Below are 22,911 nucleotides of genomic sequence, written 5' to 3'. Positions count from 1 at the left end.
TACAAGCCAAGAAAATGATGGTAAGATTTGGAAAGGATATATGGGTGCGCCCTTGCAAAGCCACCCAAGCGCACCTCTGGATCTGTCTTTTCTTTTTTAAATTAATTATATTTTATCATCTTGCATTCCATGGTGTACAAACATTTGGGTTAACCCCACATGCCCTGTGATTTGGTGGATTAAAGATCTTATATAGGACTTAAGATGGTTGTAAGTAGCTAGAGAAAAGAGGTCTTGATTCACTTGAAGAGACTGCCTATACACTATTGGATTTGAGAAAAAAACCAAACTTCTCACAACTGCACAAATCCTCAACTGCAATTTCGATCTACCATCCTCATGGTCCTAAAATTTGGCCAATAGTGGTGACTTTCTGTCTGGGGGGATCAATTGAAATGGGTGTACTTTCGTCTTTGAGAGTAGAAGCAGAAGACATTTTTTTAAGGATCAAAGACGAAGTACCTGAGCTCATCATGTCACCAAAACAATAATTGGGTTATATTATTCAGAATGAGCTTCCAGTACTCTTGAACCACACATCCGGCCTCCTCCCAACATGCAAATTCACTCCCTATGCAAATGAGATCCATATATAATGCTTGGTTCTCCTTGGATATTGGATTGAAAACAAATCCCTCCATATATAAATATATATCATCTTCTCGGCCAACCTGATCATGATCCTGTAAAAAAAGATAGCATATACTCCCATAAACACCCTTATTTAGTTTGGTAGCTATATAGCGTTATCTCCAAGTGAGAGTTATATGCATATTTGCATCGAGTTAGATCAGATGGCCACCTTGGATTTCTCAGGTATACGCTCAACTTTGCATCTTGCATGATGAATTAGTACCATATATTGTTTGGCAAATGCCCGAAGGGGATTTTGGTTCTCTCCCAAATGTGAATTTTCTATGGAGTTTAGGGGGAAATAGATCATTGGATTTATGATGATTTGGATGTGAGCGATATGTAACTCAGTGAATTAGTACCATATAAAAGCCTGATCAAGTACGGTTTATATTTAATTGGGGTATATATAAATAATTTGAGTCTTAACAAGCTATTAGCTTATTTGAGGTACTTGTCAACCTCGAATGGACTGCATTGCTGACCATTTTGTCCTTCTGTCAATTGCAGTCCAATGAATTAGTACCAGATGTCAACCATTTTAATCAAAGTTTAATCTTCATGCAAGAATGTGTATATATATATAGGGTTATTCTCTTGTACATAAAGTTGTATATATGTGTGTATATATATATTAATTTTGGAAATCATCTTGCATCAGAAAGCCTATATATAAGTCCGCATCATTTTTTCTTAACAGGCCTTATATAGAGACTTGAACATATTGATTTTAATCTAAATTCCGTTGAATGTTCTATTTATGATGATTTGGGTAATTGACCATTATGTGTAGTGGAATACACATTTCACTATAATATTTGTTTTGCATTAGTTTTAACTGATGTTTGGCTTTAATTTTGGTGATCATGCAAACACCATAAAAGGCATATCGAAATCGTCATCATCTAATTGCGCAAAATGTGTTGGCACCATGTGACATTGATACGAAGTTTACATTCATATATATTAGCTTCCATTTATGCTTTGATCTAGATGGCCTTAAGCCCAATGGATTGAGCAGGTTAGAAGTGAGATTAATGTAGATTATGTCTTGTGATGGTGCAATGGGCGCCCAACCCAATGAGAGGCCCAACGCCTAGCTAATTTATGCCCTATAAGGATTTAGGGTTGAAACCCAATTAGGGTTTGGGAAGAAAGGGAGAGACGCTACCTGGAGTTAAAGTAGAAGAAAGGCTCTTGAGTTTCCAAGTCACAATCATTACATTTATAGGGAAAGGAGTTCCATTCAATTTTTACAAGAACTATACACTTGGCAAACATGCATTGAACTTTAAGAATTTTAGAAGAAGCAATGATGAGAGTGGTGAAGTGGGAGTTTGAGTTTTTTGAAAAGCCACACACCACTTTGACTCACTAAAAAATGAGCAGCACAAAGGTTATTTCAATTGCAGGAGAATATCGCGTAGTAATTAGGAATAAATTCTTAGATCGTCTTTTTAGAGAAAGTTGCTTAAAATCAAACTTATTTAAAATGATGAAAATATTTATAAAGAAAAAATAAAAGTTGTGATATGTGCAATGAATGGAAGAGTGCAATAAAAATAAAAAGGGTGTTAGTCGTGTACTATATTCATATTTTTAGATTTTTAAGTATCGAAATAAAATGTAAGAGATTAACAAATTGAAATTAATAATCAAGGAACCAACTAAGCTAAACAATCTTAATTAATTAGAAAATTAATTAATAAAACTGAAATTATTTAGTCCTAATTGACCTTTAATCAATCTAATGTCTAATGGAACTAAGAGACTAATAAAACTAAGCCAACAATTAAGCTAGATTAGAAAATAATTGACAAAATATGAACTGAAAATTGAAAAACCTTAAAATCAAGATTTTAGAGTTCATCCTTATATTCAAACCATAAATTCTCAAAATCAATCCATAACAACTATAATATCTATTTAATGGAAGCTTAAAGAAGCAAGAAAAATAACTAGCGTCAAATAAAATAAACAACAAATAAAATGCCCAAACTTCTAAGCAAAAATCCTCAAAAATACATCATAAATTTCAAATTGAAATTAGATAAAAAGTAGGTAATGGAAAGAACCAGATAGATGGCTCGAGATGGAGGCGGCAAGCAGTGGAGGAAGGTTGGCAACCTAGATGTTGGACCCCTTAGGGTTCTTCAATTCACAGTGTTGTAGCGTAGACCAGAAAACCCTCTTGTTGTTGAGTCCTTCTCCAAAGGAATAGAATAAGAAAAACTTTAGGGACAACCGGCCTGTGTCCCCGCTGCGGCCTTGGCTCTTACGTGGCAGACTCCCTAGATGATGTCGTTCTAATTTGAACGACAAAACGAACCTGAGCCACCCACTTCGTCTTCTCCCCATCCTTGTATCTTCACTCAAACTTCGAAACCCACCATCTTTATTATTCTCTTCACCCACCATCAACTCCTCCCCACCGAATCATCCATCTTCTAGTTTCTAAGACTTGTTGTGAAATGAACGGAAAGTTTGCTATGCCCTAATGCATTTTTTTTTCCCTTTCTGGGTCTCATTTTGTGCTTGCTTAATTTTTCGAAATAAAAGCGGTTTTTTTTTTTGTCTAATTATCTTGAATTTATTCAAAAAGTTAAGTTTTGGTTTTTGAGTTTTAAATTTGAGAGAGAGAGAGAGAGAGAGAGAGAGAGAGAGAGAGAGAGAGAGAGAGAGAGAGAGAAGGGATACAGAGTTGAAGCCTTGGTATCTCTGTAAGAAAAAAAAAAAAAAAAGTCCACAAATGGAGAAAGTATTTAGTTGCCCATCCTTTGACCTATTGAAGGGTTTGTTGGGCAATGAGTTTCTCTCTTTCCCCACTCTTATTTGCGCGGAACGAAATTATGAGGCACAAGTTTTTTGGTTTAATGGATGCAATTCAGACAGTCATTGTGAGGGCCTCAAGCTTTGATGGATATGACAGCGTTGAGAACAAGTACCTTCCTTAAAAAAGTTTCAGAAATCCTTAACAATTTTAACAAGTCTGATAAAATTGTTGCATAAAGGTCAATGAGCTTTAGAAATGAGGAGTCCCAGAAGGTAGACCTTAACAACAACAATTCTTATTCAATCTCTTCAATGGGTAAAAAACTACAGATACAGAAGCCAATGTTTTTTCTCCCAGAACCAGCAATGATATTTTTTTTTCACCAAAGCTGACGAGCGAGCTTGATGCTGTTGCAACTACACATGTTTTGTTTTTGTTTTTTCTTTTTAAATAATAATATCTATAGGCTACATCAGTTGATATCGCGGCGAGGATACAGGGCCGGTTGTCCCTAGAAGAGGTGATAGAATAATCCCCCTTCTCCAACATTACATCTTCCGTTAAAACCCCAAAGCCATAAGACTCAAAAAGGCCCTCATTTAAAATAAATAAATAAATAAATAAAATTGCCTTATCTGCAAATAATAATTGCATTCTTTTCAAAATGCCCCCTTATGTTGTGTTTCTACCCCACGCGCCAAAGAAAACTTCGTTTTGTTTTAAGGGTTGTGATAGGGTTACTACTATATTGTTACCCATTTGCTACTCATAAAGGATTTGAATTGTTTTATATTTTTATCATTTTCTTTTAAGTATTTTTTTTTAACATTCTTAATTATTAAGAAAACAATTAAAAAAATATATAATTTTATTAATAATTATCTCCTTAATCATTAAATAAAATAAAAAATAAAAAAATTAAATACCCAAAAATAATATATAAGTAATAAAAGATTGTCATTTTCCTTGTTTTAAACCCGTGTAGAACTAAGAAGCTTTCTTCTTATATCCTTTCTAGAAAACATCAAAAGGCCCTCCTATATTTTCTCGTGTCCGTCCAAAGCCAAAATTGGGTCCCGCGTGCCTACAAAAATCCATACAAGACCAAGAGAGCTACGTTGCATTTTGTGAGGAGCCATAAACTGTCTTTCTTTTTTAGTGCTCTGTGTTTCTTGGCCTGAAATAAAGAAATAAAAACTAGAATAAAAAGGAATAAAGTATAAAAAATGTGTTATACATGTGAAGAAATATTGTTCAATGAAATCATAAGTTATAAAATTAAGTATAAACCATGCTTTTAGTCAATTTAAATCATAACTTAGATTTATATAACTTAACTATTTTTTCATCTAAAATCAATAATAATGTAATGAAATGATTCAAATATATAGATTTTAAATGTATAAAATATGTAATAATTCAACTTAATCACACTTGTCCTCCATGCAAGATGACTTTTAGAAGAATTTATGGATGGAAGAAGACATTAGGATTTTGATTTTTATAAGAGCCACATGCCAACCCCATGCCATTTGGCAGCTACACAAGTCACTTCTTTAGGTTCATTGTATCTAGACTAGATATGGATGAATGAAGGCTTAGAGTTTTCGGTCACCCCAAAGGAGGCGCCACTTATCTTCTATGCAAAGTGAGTCCCTTAAGTTTCCAAGAAGGAAAATTCTATGTGCAGTCATTTTCGCGGACTCCTTTGTGCACTCCAGTGATATGATTGGTTGTGTATTAAAAAAAAATTAATTCAGCCAATCATATCAGTGGAGTGCGCTGGGAGTGCGCAAAAATGACTGTATGTAGCATTACTCTTCCAAAAAACACAAGAATGAAGGGAAGAGGAAGAGTGTTTCAGCTAGGGCTAGAAGAAGGGGCCACTTGGTGCCCATGCAAAGGATTTTCTAAAAACTTTTCATTTTCCCCCAAAAAAGTGATGATAGGAGAAAGAATAAGTGGAAATAGTATAAATTGGGGGCATTAATGGTTGGCACCCATACACTTGCTAAAGGAGATCCAAGGTAATTTTGGTTTTTTTTTTTTTCTTTCCCCAGATTCCTTCTCATTTTTCCTCTCTATCTTGCCCACCTTAGGAAAGAACCAAGCACCATTTTCTTCTCGTCCAAACACTCATTTCGTTCAAGCATAGGTGGCAAATAGAGAATACCTTGTTGGGAAGGATTGCACTGTAAGAACCTTCAAGCCACTATCTCTCTCTTCCCATGCATACACACATTTACAAGAGTTTTTGGCTGGAGAGTTCGGCTTAAGAGAGTTGAGGCTTGTGTTATGGCTTTGTTGTAAGTCTCACTGGAATAATAGAGTGATTGGTTTGACCATGAGAAGGCAAGCATGTTTAAATCCTATCGAGTATGGTTTGTCTAGGGTTTTCTTTTCTAAGAGACCAAATCCTTGATGGCAAAATGGAAAAGGGAAATTTTTGTAGAAGTAAGACATGCTCGGCCATCACTAGGGTTTTCATGCAGGGTTTAACATGGTCACTTCTTGAAAAAGTCCAATCTGTGCCATGCACTTTCGGCCATTAGGGTTTTTGGATGCGGCCGCACTTGTCATACACACACTCACTTGTGTTTCTTAAGCCTTGTGTTTGTGTGATTCAAGAATCACAAAAGAGAGTTTTTAGCCAATTAGGATTAGGAGCATAAACCCTAGTACACGACAAGTATGTTTGGTTTCAATGTTTTTTCAAAATCTAATATTTACAATATACACTTTCAGTTTGCTTGAACCTTGAAAAAAAATTACTTTGTGAAGTTTTGTAAGTTAGTTTCAAACTTATTCTTAGATAATGTATTTATATTTACGTGTAAAATCTACATTTTAGTTGCTTAAATTGGATTATTAAATTGCTATTTGTTACATATTATGATTGATTCGAATGTAAGTTTCTCTGATGAATGAATGATAACATTTTCTCTTAAAAAAACTAAGCTATTAACAAATGTAGCTATTCATCAACAATTACACATATTAATTTCTATTTAAAAACTTTAATTATTACCACACATTACGCAAAATTATAATTATTACTAATTAGTTTTTATATTAATTACTAAACAAATAGAGTTATAATGTCACGTCATCTATTCTCATTCATTTAGTTATTAAATAAAAATTATATAATATAGAGTAATGTTAGATATAGTCATGAATTATGTGTAAACACCGCGCATTTTTATTAAAAAAATGAATAAATATAAGATTCACATGAAAAAATTAATTTTGTAACAGTAGACCCCACTCTTTTTCTAAGGAATTGTGTAGCGCTTGCATAATCCACGACTGTATCAAACATTACTCAAAAAATAAATTGTATTTAATAGAATTACATTTTTTTTTTATATGAAATTCATAATCTTCTAAATTTTCTAACACACGGTTTATTTATTTATTTTTTTCAAATTAAATACATGTTGGGTTTACATTGTCTTCGAGATTTCATTTCATGAGAGCCCCCACACCATTTTCCACCCCGCCCCCACCTTGAGCCGCTAACCATTTGCCACCTCTCCACCCCCCGCATCTTAGATTTTTTAACCCATCGCCTCTATGCTCTACCCATAAAAAAATCCATCACGGTCGTCGGACTCTGAATTGCCCCAATCCTTTTCGCTAAACACAACAGAGACAAACCGCAAAATCATAGATCCATATCCAAAATCTTCATATTCGATTCCCAAAAATCTAGATCAAACTTCAAATACGTAGATCCAACCATAAGTTACAAATATAATGAAAAACAACTTATCCATGGCCAAGAAACCCAATTCAAGAAACTTGCTACCATGGTTGTGGGTCTCTCAGCTACAACGAGCTCGAAAGACCCATGACTATGGTCTCTCGACTACAACCAGTTCGAGTATTCCACGGCTCAAAATCTACTAGAAGATAGATAGAAAAAGGTGGGAGAGAGAGAGAGAGAGAGGGGGGGATGAGTCCCAATGTGAAATGATAATTGAACTAGTAGGTTTTTTTTCATAGGGTTATATACTTAGGTGGACGGGTGCCCATCGCCACCCACTTGTTTGCTTTGAATATTTTTAATGAATCCACCGCCCATCCGGAGTAACGAGCAGATTTTCAACCGTTACCCTTGCAGGCCGGGCAGATTGGTTGGGCAGCCTAGATTGCAAGAGCTTGCCGCCCAGTCCTCGCCATCAACAACGATTTTTCCGGACCAGCCATTTAGTATTTTGGAATGAATGTGGAAAGGAATTCCGGCTTGGAATGTTACGTTTTAACACGCGCATCGTAATATCAACACGAACTGGAAGGAAGAATTTCTCCAACAAGAGTACTGTATATAGTAATCATACATTAACATTCCAGCATAAAACTGAAAAGTAGCAAGAAGTACGATATTATTTTTTTAAGATATTATTTTTTTACAGCAAGATAGTCTCCAACTGAATAGTTGGCATGCATGGATGATGCCATCTTTAGTTGAGTTATTAGTTTACTTCTTAAGATTAAACTTTCTAATTCATCAGTTAAATATTTTAGTAAGACGATCTGGAGAAAGTATCAGTAGCCATGGTCCTGAGGTCGCTGGATTCCGTTAACAAATCAAATGAAGTGAAAGAGTGTGGAGGAAGTATGACATCCATGTCCTTGCCAGCATTTTCGAGCATGGTGAAGGCCGGCTTGACCTGTATTACACAATGAAAGACAACAAAAAATAAAAAATAAACCTTTTGATAAATGTTAATCAAACACCCAAGGCTACTTCCCTGTATAAGGTTCTTAAAACTTCTGGTGAATTTCTAAAAACTGAACTGTTTTAGTCTCTAATACAAAATGAATATCGTTTTGTAAAGAAGTGAAATCAACGAATTAGATTAATCTCATCTTGCAGAAAGAAAAGAACAGAAGAAATAGAAACTTGTTCCAAGAAATTAGAGTAACTAGATTGGTATAATAACTAGAGATGTTAATAAGAAAAAGATCGATATTCAGGACAACCCAGAAAGCATCCTCATTACAGCCATAAAATAAAATCAGGAAGTACCAGAACATGCTTTTAGAAATTTGGATGAGGCCTAGATTAAATGAATGGCCAAAAATTCTCTTAAGTAAACTAAGTGGTAAAGAATAAATGCATAAGAATGAAAAACTCACGAGAAGACAATAATTGTACCATTTACAATTCGATATCTCAAAAACTTAAGCTGATAGGGTTATGTCTAAATAAATGAAGATGTATTATCATAAAGGAGTGATACATTGAAAGCCGAGTGTGCAACGAAGGGGAGGACTTCAGAAACAATGTGCAATCGGACCTACATAAATTTCAGAAAATAAAATTGTTTTGGAACCCTAGTCAACAGAAGGTTGGCAGTATTTTATGCCTCAAGTTCCATTTTATACCACTTTGTGCGTCTACCATAGTTAATAAAGCAAAAGAGGGTAACATTTTTTCTTTTGCTTTAAGCATCCTCAAAATTGTGGATTGAAACCATTGTCAAAGGCCATCTCATCAAAAGAAATCTAAGGAACAAAGGTTCTGATGATGTCCTCCTACATCTCCTTAGAACAAGCACTTGAATCTTGGGAAATTTAAGAATTCCTTGGTATCATTTCAAAAGACAGACTAAAATTCTTCCATGAATTTTTCAGAAAATGGGGTTCTCTGACGCATTTTGAGATCCAACTTTGACTACATAGCCAGGGGTTGTACTTGGCTCTATTGGCAGTTCACAGATCTTCAATCATCTTTATATTTATGAGAATAATTTTCCCCTTTGTCAAGTTTTATTCTCCTTTTATTTCCTACTGCCATTTTTTATTTGTGGTGGATCCTGGGAGTCATGAAAGCCATCAACCAAACAAGAGAGATGATGACCCTAGATAAACTGAATTGACTAGAAGATTTTAATAGCAAAGTTCAGCTAAATTGTTGCTATTTAATTAGTTTCTGATCAAATCAACGTTTATTCAGAAGTAAATAAATAAATAAACATTTAAATGCTAATAACTTTCCCTTTACAGGGCTGGGTGTGAAAATGGTGGAAAAATCTTATCAGAACCATTATCTTTCAAAATATTTCAGAATGTACACCGTAGATCATTGTCTTGGTCAAAGAATATTTCACTTCATAATTATATTCTAATAACTTCTCCTAATATTTCATAATGTCCAAAGATCATCTTTATTGAAGGTAATCATGAAAAGACCATTCATAAATGGATACCTTTAAAATAGCATGTACAAATACACGAATATGTGGAGAACCCTACACCAGTTAGAAGACATGCTTTCTGATACGACCAAAAAAGAGATTTCTGAATTACCTTTGTTGGCTCCTTGAAGGAGTTCTCATCCATGAGATTACCAGAGGTGAGTACAGACTTTGTTGACCCAGATAACTGTATTGAGTTGTGCTCCAATCCATCCACGCTAATCGTGAGATTAACTTGGTCACTTCCAAAGTTCACGACCTGCAAAAAGCCGAAAAAAAAAAAAAATCCTCCCAGAGTGAAAACAATGCCAATAAGTCAGATACGGACAATAGTCCAATCAGTTTATAAGACAGTGACAAAAGCCAATGATGCAACTATCAACTTTGAGAACTTCAAGGATATACGCAGAGAGAGCTTAGAGCAAAATCACTATACGGATTCATCATACTGATCTGAATGTTACAGGACCCATTGTTGCACTATATCTTGCTTTTCATCAATATATGTATCTATCTATGCGTTTTGAGTACGTGTTTTTTTTTCTTCTGTATAGTCAACAACTGTAGAAATTTACTACCTCTAGAAAAAACTCTCTCTCCACCATTTTAACTTCATGTATACAAGAAATTAGTACACATATAAGTTTGCTAAATAAAAAAAGCTTGCTAAATCACATTACACCCAATATTTGATTGAAAGGCAAAACTATAGAATGATTAAAAAACTATTGTTGTTCCTAAAGTTAGGTAGATGGGTGCTCAATATACCACTTCCTATGGTGTCTAACAGTGTTCTGCAGTCTTGGACTTCAATGTGATGGTTCTTTCTTTTCATGTGTACACATAAATTAGAAAGCATGGAGATTTTTTTTTTGGTGCCAACAGAAGCACATTTAATATACACAACCATAGCACAACATTCAGCATAAAAAACTCAAGTCTCAATAACTGCAGATGAACCCCAACCAATAAATAAAAAACTATCCAATGCATAGTTGTGTATGTATACGAAAAAGGGGAGTGCAACCACAGAATGAATACAGGCAAAGGTAGCAACATGAACGTAAAAAGAATGGCACAATGCATAATAAGACACCATATCATTTCATCCAATACAATTTATGAAAAAACGTTAATAAGATCCAGTACTTGCATTTCTTGCAACACAAATGAGCAAATGTTATAAGAAAACAAAGAGTATGCCAGCTAAACAAATTGTCGGGCGTCAACATATATAAATTATATATATATGTAATATACACTTCTGGAATGATCCTCTGAGAGAGAGAGAGAGAGAGAGAGAGAGAGAGAGAGAGAGAGAGAGAGAGAGAGAGAGAGAACCATTCTTTCAGGATAAGTGATGCATGAAACAATTACCTCAGATGGTTTCCAGTGAACAAAGTAAAATTCGAAAATATCTCTGAACTTGTATGTGCTGGAAAATGGGGTAGTGCATAAAGATAGTGAGATTAATTACAAGTAAGCATACCTTTATTTTTAGGTAAGTCTTGTCAGCATCTGAGTCTTTCCAAGTAATTGCAGATGCAATAAGAGATGTATTTGAATTGAGTGTTGTATGAAGAACAGTTGCTCCACTCGACTCTGCGAAAAAACTTTGCACCCAGTAGCTTGGTGTTCCATACTGCTGTGAAGAATCAAAGACAATTGCATCTGGGTTCCACCTTGATAGACAGATTTACAATTTCAGTACAACAATTATATAGCATAGAGGTTCAATTTTCTCTTTCAGAAGTCAAACAGGTGGAAAGATATTTTAAAGATAAAAGTTTGGGAGAAAAATTACCGCCTGTCATTGGCATTCACAAAAAGTGGAGCATAGCTTGCCATTTCAACTACATCACTGCATTGAAATAATGGAAGTCCTTAGCAGCTTATCTCTCTGATAGATGATAATATTCTTCATGATTGAGATGGTCAGACATTTAAAACAAACAAGTATTTATTTACGACCTCCTCCAGCTAGAAACTCAACTATAAAGAAAACTGCTCATCAGGTATGTTTGAGAGGCTTAACATTGTGAATTTGGACAATTAATACAAATCAAAGCAGGTTAGATCGAGACAAACTAGGCATTCTTTCTGTATACCCAATAGCATTTACCAGTGAAACTAAATGGCAGCATCGTGGAGGCCGTGTTACCCTTACAAACTGAACTAAAAATTTCTGAATATTGGACAATTTCATAATTATGGTGTTTAATATGGGTGGATTTGGTCAGGGGGATGCTGAAATCGTACTTCTAGATCCATTACGTGTCCAAGGCCTTTTATTCTTCTTGGCATCTGTTATTTTGGCACAAATCTTTTTGGTTCTTAAAAAGACAGGATTGAAGGTTCAGTTGTCTGAAATGAACTTCTAGAACCGTGAATTTATCAACATAAAGTTTGTAAAAGGAACCAAATATTTGTTGGCAAACAACAAGACCTGTCCTTAAAGGGATGGTACTTGAAAGCTAGGTTGCCTGAAACTGATTTTTTGTTACTGTCGTGTATTTTGTAAGGGTCAGAAGTAAGCACCAACTTATTTGGTGATTCACTTCTTGTCATTCAATTGCCAGAGCATGCTTTTTGGATAGAATCAGTCATGTCTACTCTCTTTAGGGTCGGTGGGATCACTTGGAATTGCAAGCTTGGGATGTTGTGGACAGCATTTGTAGATTTCCATATTTTTTGGATTTTTCCTTCTTTTGTATTTTTTTCCATTTTGCTTTCTTTTTGGCTCAACTAGACACATGATTAGAATGTTAATTGTTCCACAGCTAGTACTAATACATATCACATGCATCTTAGCACCCTCTACACATTATCACTACATATTATAATGAACTTATTGCTAAATAAAGGCTCAACATGTGCTTGTTTCAGTTAATCTCAATCAATTTCCCATACAACATTGTCTAAAGCCATGCGATCCATTATATCCTAGCTATCATGTCTTCTCTCACACCCTCTACACATTCTATCTGACCAGTTTATTGACCTTTTAGCACCCTTAGTTTAAATCAGATGACTCTTCTGTTGGCGGATGCCTGTGTTGCATCCAAGCAAACCATATAAGATGGCATCCTTCATTTTATCAAAAAGCACCACCACCGTTTCCTTCTCATAAAGACTTTTGGATTTGGTTTTATTTATTTATACTCTGCTCATCCATTTCAACATCATTATTCTTGCTACAAAAAGTCTTTTGAGTATTTTATATATGAGCTCAAACCATTCACTAATGAAGTTATCTGTTGGCCTCAATTTGTGCCAGCCAATTACAATGAAATTTTCTACATTAAAATAATTACACGATTGATGAAATGAGTATGCCCACTCAAGAACCTCTCTTGACTCATTAATTCAAGTTGATCATTTTAATAATTAACATGCATGAGAAAGATGGTTTATATATATATATGTAAGTATTTTTATTTATGATTTTACGTCTATTAATCAATCTGAAGGACTTAATCTATGTACCAAGAAACAAAATGGATTCAACCAATCCATTGAAGCTAGTGAGCCTCTCCTGTAGGATCATTCAAATTATCAGCAATACTGAAATCTTAACATCCAATCTGCAGCTAATGAGTTTTTCCCCTCTCTGAAATGGGAAAGATATTAGGAACACTACGTTCTTCAATCCCCTAGCAGGAGAGAAGTCCATAACTCTCACCAGAAGCAAATCCACGTCAACCTCCTTACTGCTAATCTACCTGTCCAAACCCCCAATTTCACGTTTAAGGCTGTCTTATGGAACTCTAACTCAATCATTCCATCTGCTTAGCACAGTTGGGAGCATTAAGACTAATTTCTTCACTATTGCATGCCACCAACTATTATGGGACTAAAATATTTATAATCATTACTATGGAATATTTTTCAAACATGGAACCCATCCAATGTTGAGTTGGTTAGGTGTTCTACAATTTCGATACATCAAACAGCTTCTTGCTGAAGTTCAGATGATCAGTAGTTAACATAACAACTAACATGCCTAGAGATATAACTTCTCTGCCAATGGTAACCAAGGCAGAATATTTCTATAATATACACTATTTCTAAATAAAAAATGAATGAAATTTTTTGTTCACAAATGAAAATCTAGTGGAGTAAAATTGTTAATGTTTTACGCTACCTATCAAAAAAATAGTTCATGTTTTACACTGGGAAAAAGAGTGGGGAACACTCATCATGTTATAGAAGTTTTCAACAGTGCCTGGCACCTTAGTTTACTGTTTCCCCGAAAAGAACTTATCAAGAGAAGGAAAAAAGAAATTTCAAATTTGGTGTGAATTGAAGTAATTACATTTTGCAAGAACAATATTACGGGACACAAGTTAAAAAGTTACGTCAAACCTGTTCTTTTCAATCCCAATAAGGAATGCAGCCTCAGCCAGTGCTGCTAAAAGACTTCCCTTGCCAGCATCTTTCCCAGTTACAGCATACTCACTTACAAAAGCCTGAATTGTATTTCAATAGAAACATTATTCATAGGTATTTCATCAAAAGTAAATATTATATCATAAGAGGCGCACCAACACACCTTTGGACCTTCACGTGATGTATGATCAAACTGATTAGCCATAGTAAACAAGTTGTTGGCAGACGTATAAACCTAAATAAGAAGCCAGACAGTGGTAAGAAGTTTCTCATTCCTTGTTGCCCAACATAAGACTGAATACATTCAAATCATAACGCAATTGTTTGTTGACAAAAGTCCATTTACATATGAAATAAAAGAAATGGTGATAGAAATTTTACATGAAAATCATAAAAGTGGGCTGGATGATCCAATGGTTGAGAAGACCCATCACAATTTGAGATCATTTTGATATCTGGATAGGTCTTGTTTATGGCACTATAGAACTTGAGGTAATTTCCTGGTCAATGAACAAGTAAAGAAGGCAAGTAATAAATATAAGGTATCCACACACAATCCGTATCGCGATGATAGTTTGTTTTTCTATTTTTTGGGTTTTAATCTTTTTAGAAGGAATAATGGATATTGCAACTAAATTATGGCAAACAGTTAAATTAAGCATCCAGTACACTTCACAATCTCCTTGGAAGCCAAAGTTGAGAGTTTTTCAACAAAACTTTTAGTGAGATGTGCATGAGAAAGACATAATGAGCCATATAAAGGCCAATAAGGATCATTAGCGTGACTATTAGTTTTTTTCTTAGAATACTAGAGTTAACATCATTAGACATTAGGAAAAATAGTCATAGATCTGCATGATGCACAAGAATAACTATTTTAAATAAATAATATTAATATTCTAGATTATTATACCCAATATAAAGGGAAGTAAAGCTCATTGATTATATATGACTTTGGAAATAAGATAAAATGGGAAATAGACTTTAGTAATTTATACAGAAAACAATAATTTAGCAATATGGGTAGGTGATACGCAGACATCTTACTTGATGTATGGAGTAGGTCATCTTATGCTCAATTTATAAGCTATTTTGTAAACATAAGCACAACATCATCAACAACTAAAAATATATGCAAACCTCGGTAATTCTTTTTCCCACAATCCTCATTCCCTATAGCAACATATCTCAAGTCAAAGGGTTCTGGGTGTCCCATTGCAGCTCGAATAGAACCCCATGTAGAATTAGGATCACCTCTGGCAAACTCAATACCATCAAGGGCTTCCTGTAATCAAGTCATTTAATCAAAGAAAATTCTATAGCATAGCAATATATAATTTTACCACCAATCAATGAGGCTGAATTCTACAAAACATGAACAGGGGAGATATTAGTAACACGAAATTGGTTTCATTTTTCATTTTTTTTTTCCTTTTGTTATCAGGTCCCCCCTTTTCACCTATAAAACCCTATTAAAATGTTATCCGTAATAACAACAGAAATTAGGCCAATGAAATTCAAATGAAATATCTTCCCACCATAAAATACAGTTAACGTTGAAGTATTAACTTGATCAAGTTGATCAACTTAATGTAGTAGGAAGAAACAAAATCAGCCTTACTTGCACAAAAGGAATGACACTGGAAGTATCAACTTGATCATTATGACTGACTCCTGTAGAATTGTTTACATAAAGATAATAAGAGATGTATCATGCAACTGCTATATTGAAATGAAAAATAGTTAAAATCACCAAGCATTGGTAAAGTACCATTATTAAACACCCATATTGGCAATGTCCCTAGGTCCTCTGCTAGCTGCAGAAATGAAAAAAATAAATAAAAATATTATGGATCAATACATCCTCAAGCAGCATACATGGAACTTATTCAGGTTACTAAGAGGTACAAAAATACTCCACCCAAAGCATTAAATAAGATACCGACTTGGAGAAACTCAAAATAGCCAAGGCCATCATCCGTCCAGTACATCCAAACATCACCAAAATGCCCTGGTCGCTCCTCCCAGGGTCCAATGCTTGCTTTCCAGCGAAATGCATTTCTTAACCATTCACCTTCAACAAAACAGCCACCTGATGCAATATATTCGGAGGACAATACATCTATAGTTAGGTTGGAAGATCAATCTGAAAGGCTTCATAAGTTTTTGTCCATTCACTCACCAAAAAGTTCTAGGATTTGTGGCTTTTCGGCATTAAATTAAGGTAAAGAAGCATACAGTACATCCTTTCTTTTTCATAAGTAATAAAACATGAAAGAAAAGCCCCTGAATATGGTATTGCCCCAGAATAACAAAAAAAGGATAAAGAATTCCACCTAAAGATTTAAAGTCAAAACCATCCATAATACCTAAGACAGACATCAAAGAGGCAAAATAAGTGTGAATTAAGACCCATTTGAAGAAAACTCTATATATATATATATATAGGTAGATCCATCTGAACAAAACTTCAAGAAAACTCTACTTGATTTCACAAATGGATTTCTCTGCACCAACAAAAGCACAAGTCGTGTGTCATAAAGGGAAAAATCCTGAGACAAATAAGTAATCAAAACAAGGAACCACCATGTGCCTAAAAGGAAGGCATAGATCAAGTGTTCAAAAAAGATAAACCTCAATATCCACATATTTAGACTCAGAAACCAGCATGATCAAGTCTAAATATTATTAAGTTCATTTGTATGAAAAAACCCACTACCATAATTGAAAATTTTAGTTAGAAGACATAAAATTATGACTACCTGGAAATCTGATAAATCGAGGTTTTAGAACTGCCAGCATTTCAACAAGCTCACTTCGGAAACCATGTCCCTGTGCCAAGAACAAAGTTTGTCAAAAGACTAACTAGATGTGAAAAAAGCATCATGGACTAAAGGTGAAACCTTTCATATATAATCTATATAAAAGTTTCAAACTTCCATAAGGTAGTTCCACTTCCTATATTGTCCAAATCTCAAAATTGGTCAAAGAAGCTTTGTACTCCCTTACGTTTTCTATGTCATTAAGTGGCTATGGCTTTTAAACAAATTTAAGGAGGATAATTTCAACTTCGAAAATACAATGGTGGCTAAACGCTTGTCAGGTTGTTGACAATAATAGCACAATCTATGCAGATTTGTCTCAGATTTTTCACTGATTATTACTTTTTTTAATTAATGTATTGTACCTTCTTTTTTTTCACTCTTAATGGACTTCCCGGGATAAAGTCCCAAATTTTCATGAGAGCAATTTAGTTTATACTACCTTTTAAAGGGGTTGACATAAAAGCAAGAAACAACATTAGCATAAGGAAGTGTAGCTGATAATTGCCACTCGCAGAAACCACAAGAGGCTTGTGTATTCAGACTACTTTATACTAGATTTACAAATAAACATCTGATTTTCAGGGCAAGGGGGGCCTTCAAAATAATATATAACCATCTCATATTCAAAGATCTTTCCTTAATGTGCATATTTTCACAATCAAAATTAAGATAAAATAAGTGTTATGCCCGGCATTGGCATGAAAAACACCAGTTACGTGTATAAATTCCATTGCATGGTACAGGGGAGGGGTAATGCAAAGAAACATGAAAAATCAATGGGCACCCCATCACTTACGATGGACAGATTGGATTCACCAACCATCCTTAAAGAAGACAATTCAACTCATTCATTTATAAACATTTGAGATTATCGGTTTCCTTTCACCTCCTTTCTAAAGAGAGAGATACATGCTTATTTAGGATAATTACATTGTTACACTAATATAAAAAGAATGTATAAATGTATAACATATTATATCTATGTATACAAGCCACAGTTTGAGCGTATTTATAACTCATATAAAAGCATATATGTGATAGAAAATCAGCAGATACCTTGTATGTATCCAAGGGCATAGCTGACACTTGGTCAAACCAAATAACTCCTTTCCTGGTTGTTGTCAATTGAAGTCTAGAATTAGGATTTGTGGCATTGGCTTTCAACAGGACCTCCATCTTTGTCCAGTTTGAGACCTCAGATGCAGAAGCTCTGAGAGGCAAGGCATGTATTTCAAAGGATGCATTAGCCCCATTTGATCACATAACATTTACAGAACTCTGAACAAATGAGTAAATTACTCACATAATGTTAGCAGTTGATAGAGTCTGCAAGCCGTCTGAGCCCATCAATGATACAGATACATTAATTGCTCCTGAAGAACGAACATACAGAAGCACTTTGTATGTCTTTCCTTCCAGAATATTCTGAAAGAAAACAAAAGCAAGGCAGTTTGTCACACTACAGCATCTTGTGTCCTACACAATTAAATCTCCTCAACCTCACATAGACTCTAAACTGTCTCTAAATATTCATTATTTTCCCAAAAGGTTCGTGATTCCATGCACACCAGATTTGGACTTTTAAGTCTTCCAGATCAGTGTGGAAAAGAAATAAAGGGAGCAAAAAGGTTAGAAGCATATTCATATCATTAATCTTGTAAAAGAGGTAGCAACTAGAGCTTACCATGCCCCAAAAGCCTGGGTTATAAACACCAACTCCCCCAGCTGGACAGATAGCAGTACCTTCACTGTCACATAGCACCTCCATTCGGAGTGCAACCTTATTACGTTCAAAACATGACGAGAGGTCAGTCGATACTATAAGGGAAAATTCATCCCCAATAATAGACCAGGGGTCAATATTTGAGGGAACATTAGGGCCCCCAGCTTCAAAACCTGGACAAGAAACTTCATGAGAATCACTGAGATATTATAATATACAGAGGAATTTGAAGTCAACCGGACATGAAAAAGCATGTGAGCCACCAATTTGCCAAATCCAAAGATCAGGTATTGCATCTAAAAAGCTGCTAGTGTGTGACAATAAATAGATGGACAAAGATATAAAATGTCATAAGAAAATTCAATGAGGGTTTTTTAGATCGATATTGTAATGCCCCAAGGGAGGCCTAAGCCATATTTGGGCCTATACTCCAAAATGACTAGTCAATGCTACAATTGGAGGCCCATTAGAACATTGTAAAGTAGCAAAAACTTCTCCCTTCCAAGCAATGTGGAATCACATAGACCACCTACACTAACTACTTAATATGGGATATCACATATACAAAGCTAGCTTGAGAGTTGGATACCGAATTATAAATCTTCTGAAAATCTAAGAAAAGTACTATCAAGCATTTAGTGAGAATCTGGCACACATTGAAACGCTTACTATGGGTCTCTTCTTTCTACTATTCTTTTCATATATTGAAAGTTTAGAGTAGTAGGAAATGATCACCTCTGTTGCTCACAAGCTCTGCCCACAACCCCCCAGCACCAGCATGGTTGATCTCCTGCAGAAACATGTGAGATGATGATCATTTACCCTAGTCATAAATTTCTATTATGCACAGAAATCATCATAAACATCATAAAGGTTCACAAATTCTACACACAGTTTATCCATCTATTTATTTTTCTCCTCAGAAACATTTTACAAGATTAAAATCAAATGGAGCATGGCCAGACCAATCAAGGTTCCATTTAAAAAGTCTCAAACTCCTAGAGATACACAACTTCATTTTAGTGCACACGTACACATACATGAATGTGTAAACGCAAGCATGCATCTGTGTTGCCATTTGCAAGTATACAAACTTGAACTGGACCATAGTTACGATACAGATAGCATATAAAGCACAATTGGGAATTCAAAATAGGAACTGTGAAGATTTAAGAGAGAGAGAAAGAGACCAACTGAAAATCAATCAGAATTTTTTATAGCTAAAAATCAAGCAGAATTGAAGGGATGTGTAATACCAGGTCAACAAACTAACCTCGAAAAATATTCCAAAAAGTGTTTTGGGTATTGGCCGTCCCAATGCTTCAGAAGCATTTACAAGCAGCAATGCTGTTTTGTTGGCGTCAACTCCAATAGCAAGACATTGAGGCACAAAAAAATTCCCAACGAAAAAGCAAAGCAGAAGAACACTGTAAGGGACCTTGCAAGAACCCATTTTGTACCACCACATTTGATCTGTTCAAAACCTTATGAAGACATAAAGGAGCATATTCAGCTACATTGTGACTAATCAAACAAAACGAGAAGATAAAAGGATAAGCACACTTTTGTCTGATATGCTCAAGATTAGGAACTGCCGAAAGGTACGAACCCGTAAGCAAATCTTTGATCAGTACCATTTGACCACCGTCAGATGAATACTACTACCAGCTATATAAATTGGACAAAATAATTAATACGCAATGTCTTTTCCAAATATTTTGGGATGAAGAATGAGAATTATAAATAGTTGACGCTGATGACTTCATGATAAAATCCCACTTACATCATTTGATTTATATAATCTCTATTTTAATCTGGAGGAGGCAATAAATGTAAACTGCCGAGTTTGAAAGTTTTCATTGCAATTGCAGCAGAGGTAGTGGCTTGAACAATTTACCGTGATTGAATGCAAGAGGGGAAGAGAGAGAGAGAGAGTTATTGAAACACCCCGAAATAATAGAGTAGACCCAAACAAACAGTAGAACCGTGAATCAGAAACTAAGCCTTAAAATGACATTATTGCCTACGTTACCAATCTAATCAAGAACAAAACAACACAAAGAATGAACTTCAGTTCAATTATCATGGTCAACCAAAAAAGGGAGAACCCAAGTTTAAAAGCAAAACAACAGAATACCCAACAATCATCAGAGACGCAATTCCATTAATACAGAATATAAGTCCAGAAATAATGATCCCCAGAAATAAGTTTCAGAAGGGAAATTCAAAGGGAAGAGAGAGAGAGAGAGAGAGAGAGAGAGAGAGAGTGAGAGAGAGAGAGTGTTACCAGGATGGATTGCTGGGGAAAGAAAGCAGGAGTGAGACAACAGTGTTGCAGAATGGATGACGGATGTCTCCAACCAGTGGGAGGTTTGACTGCGCCTGTCTTCAATCCCAACAGAGTCAATTTATAGTTGGGCCAGGGGTACTTGTTGCCTTGCCTTCACGTCAGCAAAATACGTTTAGGCAGTGAATTGCAAGGTACAACTCCGTCATTCGGTCGTGGACCCCTCGCCATGGATTCTATGATCTATCTTCCCCCTAGGTTTTTTTTAGGTTTTTTTTTAAGTAAAAAAACCTTGTCTGATTATCGTCCTTAATTAGATCAAACTAGAGAGAAAAGATCTCTTATATTTGTATATGATTTGATCAAGAAATATGTATGCACAAGATGCTTTAAATGCATTACCTAAGATGCTTTAAATGCATTTACCTTTTACATATTCGTTTAAATCATCCAATAAATTCTCTAATTAATGATAAAATAAAATTAAACTATTTCATCTCATCTCATCTAATATAATTATTACAAATTTTATATATTTTTACACAAAATATAATAAATAATTTAAATTTTTTAATTTTTAAAACAAAACTAATATTAAAAAATTATATTATAAAAATAATTTATTTAATATTCAAAAAAACATTTCATCTTGTTTGATCTGAACTGCCTAATCAAATCAGACCTAACTTTGCAGAATTTGATGATTATTTTGATAGCTGTTGCTGCCCAACTGATTCGAATCCTTATTTTATTATGGTGTTGCAATATAAAATTAGAAGATCAGGCTAAAATAGAACACAGCGTAATTGGAAGCTTCCCCTAGTTACCATTTCACCGATTTATTAATAAAGAGCAACCACTTTGATTAGTTTATTGTGAAATCCGATTCACGTTTAGTTTGAAATATTCAAAACAAACATTATGATTTTGGGATATGTTATAAGAACACATCTGCCTAATAAGATATGAGAATTTTGTTAATAACAATAAGATCATTTGTAAATAGTAGTTAAATAGTTTGAGTTGAATATTTATTGACTTTTGGAAAAAATAAGAAAGAAAAAGTTGAATAAAAAATATTATAAAATTAAAATATTATTTTTTAATATTATTTTTGTTTGAGCAATGCTATATACAGTCATTTTTGCGTACTTCATGTGCACTTTACTGATATGATTGGTTGGATCAATTTGTTTAATATACAACCAATCACATCAATGGAGTGCACAAAAGAGTATGCAAAAATGACTGCATATAGAATTTTTCTTTTGTTTTGAGATTTAAAAATGTTGAATTGTGTTTTAGTTTTTATATTTTGTTTGGAAAAGTTGTGATGATTGGTTCGAAAAAGTTATAATAATTAGTTTAAAAGTGTTTGCATTTGAATGAGATTTAAAAAGAAAATGAGATGAAATGTAATGAAATAAAAATTATTTCCAAACATTCCCTTAAACTCCACTCAGTCTCACTAGAAAATGCAAATAAATTATTTTAAGCAAGTAATAATGCATGCTAGTTGCAAACCTACTTGGAAATAACTCAACAACTATGAGCAGGCATCCTTAGTTATAGGAATACGTCTCCCCCAAAACGTATAAGCATGCGTGTACGTATTGCCCCCCAAAACAAAAAGGTGTAAGAAGACAGCCCAGAATTCGTGGAGTGTTCTTTTAGGATGCCTTGCGTTCACTCCAAGACCAAACCTCGTAATATACTAATCAGCTACAAAGACATCTATGACCATTTTGATACATTTTTATGTACCTTTGAAGCCACAACTAAAGACTTTGGTGATTTCAAAGAGCTTCATTTACTCATGTGATAAGTGGGGAAGAAAAAGGAGTTCGAAACCAATTGACCGACAGCTTTATTAAATTAGTGGGTAATGCTACAAACTTCGCTTCCATCTTACTCCTGTTTTACTATGCAAAATGTGGCACTTTCAAGTCTCATCACCATTAAATCATCATTTATTTTTTTTTTAAGAAAAAATTTACAAGTTGATCGATGGACAATACAATTATAAGAGAGCAAAATACGCTAGGCCAAAATGGTTCCTAAGGCCCACTCTATTA

At 34.5% G+C, this 22,911-nt stretch overlaps 1 protein-coding gene across 1 annotated transcript; it reads right to left on the bottom strand.

Annotated features, from left to right (window-relative positions):
* Positions 1-7,777: 7,777 nt before the first annotated feature.
* Positions 7,778-21,015, bottom strand: LOC122279268 (alpha-L-arabinofuranosidase 1-like). Its single transcript, XM_043089778.1, has 18 exons — positions 20,837-21,015; positions 19,823-20,033; positions 19,285-19,339; positions 18,511-18,722; positions 18,130-18,251; positions 17,883-18,036; positions 16,764-16,833; positions 15,948-16,093; positions 15,773-15,818; positions 15,623-15,675; positions 15,142-15,286; positions 14,383-14,501; positions 14,165-14,236; positions 13,978-14,081; positions 11,417-11,473; positions 11,102-11,294; positions 9,725-9,871; positions 7,778-8,082 (listed from the first exon to the last, which is right to left on the bottom strand). The coding sequence occupies exons 2-18, from the start codon at positions 20,015-20,017 to the stop codon at positions 7,933-7,935; spliced, it is 2,040 nt and encodes a 679-aa protein (XP_042945712.1). The 5' UTR covers positions 20,018-20,033; positions 20,837-21,015; the 3' UTR covers positions 7,778-7,932.
* Positions 21,016-22,911: the final 1,896 nt, after the last annotated feature.

Source organism: Carya illinoinensis, chromosome 10, assembly GCF_018687715.1.
Source record: "Carya illinoinensis cultivar Pawnee chromosome 10, C.illinoinensisPawnee_v1, whole genome shotgun sequence".
In the NCBI taxonomy this organism is placed as follows: Eukaryota; Viridiplantae; Streptophyta; class Magnoliopsida; order Fagales; family Juglandaceae; genus Carya; species Carya illinoinensis.
Note: the sequence above shows the minus strand (reverse complement) of the source record. Positions and strands in the feature narration are given on the sequence as shown.